At 33.5% G+C, this 5,300-nt stretch overlaps 1 protein-coding gene across 1 annotated transcript; it reads right to left on the reverse strand.

Moving 5' to 3' along the window:
- Positions 1-2,854: 2,854 nt before the first annotated feature.
- LOC142634865 (proline-rich receptor-like protein kinase PERK15) lies at positions 2,855-3,824 on the reverse strand. Its single transcript, XM_075809115.1, has 2 exons — positions 3,753-3,824; positions 2,855-3,121 (listed from the first exon to the last, which is right to left on the reverse strand). Exons 1-2 carry the CDS (start codon positions 3,822-3,824, stop codon positions 2,855-2,857), a joined length of 339 nt encoding a protein of 112 aa, XP_075665230.1.
- Between the last annotated feature and the right edge of the window lie 1,476 nt (positions 3,825-5,300).

The following is a 5,300-nucleotide window of genomic DNA, read 5'->3' on the forward strand; positions in this document are numbered from 1 at the left end:
ACTAGGAGATAGAAAATACATAGTGTTTCCGTAACATGCATCCTCCCCCTCACATTAGGGGGTCTTTTTTCTTATTCTATAGTATAAACATTATGACTGGTTGGCTTCATTGTAGGTAGTCCATCTAGATATTATTCAAATACAAGTGAAAAGTCAATTCTGTGCATTGTTTTACATAGTTGCATGTGCTTGTAAGCTAATAATAAGGATAGAGTTACCTAAATGAAAGGATGATTAGTAAAATATTAGGAGAAGAAAGATTGAATTATTAATAAAATTCAGTCTTTGTTGTACCAAGGTAAGAGGCTCCTCGTAAGTATTGGGTTCAGCTGAACGTGCCTTCTCTTAATGTATAATCTAAAGTTTTCTTAGCAAATATCATAGCGTAGATACCCCATTTCATTCCAAGCTATACCCAAACCCCTCGGTCCTAATGATGGAACAATCTTTCGCTACCAAAATGATGAGCATTGTGTGTGGAGTCCAACGAGGATATAAACCCCAAAAGTGACCCAATACAATTGATGCCCAAGCCTAACTATAAACCAGAAACCAGGTTCAAAGCCCAAAAGCTCTTTTTTTTTTTTTTTTACCTAATATGGCCGAGGCTTACAAAAGGTGTGTACGCTGAGAATATGATGCATATGCACCCAATCTATGACGTACGCACCTTCTAGACAGAAAGCCTCAAATCAAGCCATTTCTATTTTGGTGAAATTCTAGGGCAACTAGCCTAATCAACTAACTAGCCAAACGTCTAACCTAACCCTAGACCTTCATTTCCTCTATAAATACCCCCACTTTTATCATCCAAAAGGTCAGAAAATTTTTCCTTACAGAAAATCTGTCAAAATCTGCTCAGAATATCTAAACTAAGGGTCCGTTTGGTTGAGAAAATTGGAAAGTGGGAGGATAGAAATTGTGGGAAGATGGAAAAGTGGGAGGATAGAAAAGATTTAGTTTCCCTCATTTGTGTTTGGTTGGAGGGGTGAAAAAGTGGAGGGATGGAAAACTAATTTGTTTGGTTGAGATAAAAAATAAGAGGATGAAAAATAAAGTTGATATAAATTTATCATTATGTCCTTACTAAATATATAAACAAAAAGTAACACATTTATTATTAAAAAAAAATTGTATGGACCCTTTAATTTTTTTACTTATTTATAAAATAAGTAAATGCTAAAAGGATATTAAAAAAAAAAAAAAATAAAAACAAACAAAAAGAACCATCCTGTATTGTGCAAAATTTTATCCACAAAAAAAATAATAATAATAAAAAACCAAAACAAAACCCACGTGAACACACTGTGCAAACTAGAAGAAAATTATCCAGGCAAAAAAAAAAAAAAAGAGAAAGACAAAAAGTAGGTGGGAGGAGTAGGTGAATGTAATAAAAGTGAGAATATTTGTGTAATTTATTACTCACATCATCTTTTTTCTTTAGTTTTCCTCCCAAATTGGGAGGACAAAATTATATGGGCCCGACGGGGGGATTATTTTCCACACCATGCGTACGCACTTTTTGAACAGCTAGGACTTATCTTTTGATTTGTTTTATGGGAATCTGGTTTGAAGCCGAGATGCATACATTGAAAGAAAGGATGCATACAAACTCTGGCGTACGCCAATCAAGGCAAAAACTATATTTCATCCCTTTTAGTTTTATTTGCTTTTAACATCATGTTTTATTGTCTTTCATTTTTTTTTTGTTGTCTTATTTGTTTCTTTTTTGTATTGTATGAAATATTTTGAGTAATTTGCCTCCTTGATTTTTAAAAGGTGGCCCCACTCCCTTGCACGTACGTAGGCCAAAAAGTATACGTGAACACAAAAGTCAAAAGGTATTCTTATTGTTACTGACTCTATATCTTATTGGAATGGGCATGTTTTTGTGTGCTTTTGGAGGGAATGAGATAAAGAATGATTTAAGAACCAATACTTGAAAAAATGATAAAGAATGTTTTTGTCGTAGGACTTTATCATTAAGATACAAGCATCGGCGAGAGCTCTCTGTTGTGGTGGTCTTACACTCTTACTATTGTTTAGTGTATTTCTTATATTTTTGATAGGTTACAAGTTCTTTTCATGCTTCAGTGTTCCCAAAGAAAAAAGAAATCTCAACTCCGTTTTGCGGGTTACCATTAGAGAACAATTGTGATTTTTTTAAAAAAAATTTCAACTTATAACTTCCGCTCCTGATAATAGCTCTTTGAATGCTACTTTGTCTAGAGAATGATTAATTGATATATATATATATATATATATATATATATATGTGTGTGTGTGTGTGTGTGTGTGTGTGTGTGTTTTACAAATTAGCCTAAATGAAAGGCTAATTAGTAAAACATCAGTAGAAGAAAGATTGAGTTCAGTCCATACTATCTTTTATCTCAAAAAAAAAAAAAAAAAATTCAGTCTCTGTTATAACAAGGTAAGAGGCTCCTCGTAAGTGTTTGGGTTCAGTTGAACGTTTCTTCTCTTAAAATCTAATGTTTTCTTAGCAAAAAAAAAAAAAAAAGACATAAATGATGTCGATAAATCAGCTCTTGTATCATATCATAGATTTTTATTACTTTATGTGAGTCCAAAAATTGACATACTCGTATATGTATCATAAATCACATTCTCCTACACACATATCTGACCTAATATTTACTTCAATATTTTTCAACCTATTAATCACCACACTTATAAATAATAAATGAGTCTCTCTTAATTTCCTTATTAATGTAGAATTACACATTTGACTAACTCATTATTTATTATATTAACTCTCACATCTTTACTTTTAAGTTAATAATATTTATTCCCTCAAAAAAAAAAAAAAAAAAGAAGTTACTAATATTTATTCATTTTAATTATTTGATATGAAAATGCTACAACATTCACTACTTGAGACAGATTGGTGCAAAGCAGCTGACTCGCTGCTAGATCCGCTACATTTACTAGAGCCTTGCTCGTAGCTTTCTAGTGACATCTTTCTGAATTTCTTCAAATCCTCCTTATATTGGCGGTTACCGTAATATATGTTCCCCGGTGGAACCAAATGCTCAGTTGTATCAAGTGAGAACTCCTCATTTAGATCATCCAGAGAAAGATTACCTTCCAAAGCTCGAACTATCTGCATACCAAGAATGGTGGTAGGGTTATATACTATCATAAAAATGATTGCCGGGGTATATGCAATCACAAAGAATAGTCTTAATTTCTAACAGCTTCAAAATCATTTTAGCTATTTTTTTTTTTTTTTTTTTTTAAACCGGAATAAACTTTCATTCATTGAAGTGATAAAGAATCATAGTACAAAGCTTTCAAAGCTGGTAGAGGTGAATCCTCCATCCAAAATTATCTCATTAGGAACATTCCTAGCATATTGAGATAGAAAGTGGGCCACTGTGTTTGCACCCCGTTTTACACAGCTAACAGTTTACAATGCAGCCCACGAGCAAGACATTGGATTTTAGCTTTTGAATAGTCAAATTGGAAATTTTAAATTTCATAAATAAACTGGGGATTCTGAAACTTAGAGGCCTAATAACCTGCTAAAACTTTGCACTACATTGAAACCAAACCTAGATTTCATATATTTTACAAAACAATCACATGCAGACTAAAAAAAAGGAAATAAACATGACAGTAGGCTTTACAATTCACAAACACAGAAAGGGCAAAGGAGGTTTATCTGTAATTTTGGATTTGATAGACTAGACAAAGAGAACCGATTATTTCAATAATAAAATTGACAGAATTACCTGGCTCATTCTTGGCCTAGAATGGGCCAAATGACCGATGCAAGCAGCAGCACAAGCAACCATTCGAGCCATTTCAGGAGAGATAATTATTATGCAACCTCGGATCAACAATTTCGTCAAAGTTGCCATGTTTCAAAGCTTGCCTGAGTAAAGGCCTTCCCTAAAATTCCAAAACATTAAATGTACGTTAACTTTCCATGTTACTCAAGCTTTGCTGTATATTAATAATACTTCATATTGCCAGAGGAGAAATACATAGAAGTTATATAAGAGTTTAAAATTACATGCGATATGTTACGTACACTTAGAATTATTATATAAAGAGACAACCAAACTCAACCAATTATTATCCAACTATTTTTAGTAGGTATCCATTTTCTTTTCCTCTATTGGTTCTTTAAAGAACTGTAAAGTTAAATTTATTTAACTATATGTTGACTTTATTCTATACCAAATTCGCTTGTAATTTAACATTTAGAAATCCTGTATTTAGGTGGGAATAATGTAAATGTTGTGTGTGTGAGAGTGTGAAGATTTGATCAAGAATGTGCAATAAGAAGGTAACTCGCCACTGACTCATAAGTGGTGACTTGCCAAAATGAAGCACACATGTGAAGCATGCAGGAAGATGAAGAGTCAGGGTAGCTGGATCACTACAAGACAAAAAGTACAATATGGCCTAGTTTGGTAACTGGCAACTAGAACTCGCGACTCATCCTAGTCGCGAAGTGACTCACCAGTGCACCTTGTTTTGCTGAAAAATGACTTTTCACATTCCATCTCATACCCTACTATAAATACCCTTATATCCATGAAATGTAGAAAGCTTCCAGAGAGAATTTTGAGAGAGAAACTCTAGAGAAAAACAAGATTAATTCATCCACAATCTTATACATTTGATTCTCCAAATTCCTTTGCTCGCGCCCTCTCCATTGTCATACCCATGAGAGGATTATAAATCAAATCCTTACCTCAACAAATTTAGAGTAGTGAGAAGGTTCTTGGTGTTTGGAAAGCAGTTCAAGAGAGAATCAATTCATATTAGTTGATACAATGGGCTAATTGTGGGATCCAAAAAGCTAGAGAAGACATGGTTCGGCGTAACCTTGTTGGAGTAAAAAGCTTGGAGGGCTTAAGTGCATTGGGTAGATTAGACTTGGAGGGTCTATTGCTATTCATGTATCCCAACTGATTTTCTAGTGGATCATTTACAGCTTGGAAGGTGGTATAGAGGTTTTTCGCTGAGTTCTTCGGTTTTGTTAGGACATATGTGGATATTGTTAGAGATATATGTTATGTAAATTGGCTAATCCTTTGAAAAAACGCACTTTACTTGTAATTGGGTAGATTTAGGATGTGTTTAGTACTTCAAGGAACAAGATTTCAAGTTTAATATTGAAGTCATGTAAATCTGTCCAAAAAACAAGTAAAGAAGTGTTGTTTATTAAAGCTCGGCAGATCTATATCCATCGAGGTTTAATGTTGATATGCTCGACAACAGCTCGACAGAAGCTATATCTATTGAGAATTACGAAATTCAGATTTTCA

The sequence above is a fragment of the Castanea sativa genome, chromosome 5 (genome assembly GCF_040712315.1).
Source record: "Castanea sativa cultivar Marrone di Chiusa Pesio chromosome 5, ASM4071231v1".
In the NCBI taxonomy this organism is placed as follows: domain Eukaryota; kingdom Viridiplantae; phylum Streptophyta; class Magnoliopsida; order Fagales; family Fagaceae; genus Castanea; species Castanea sativa.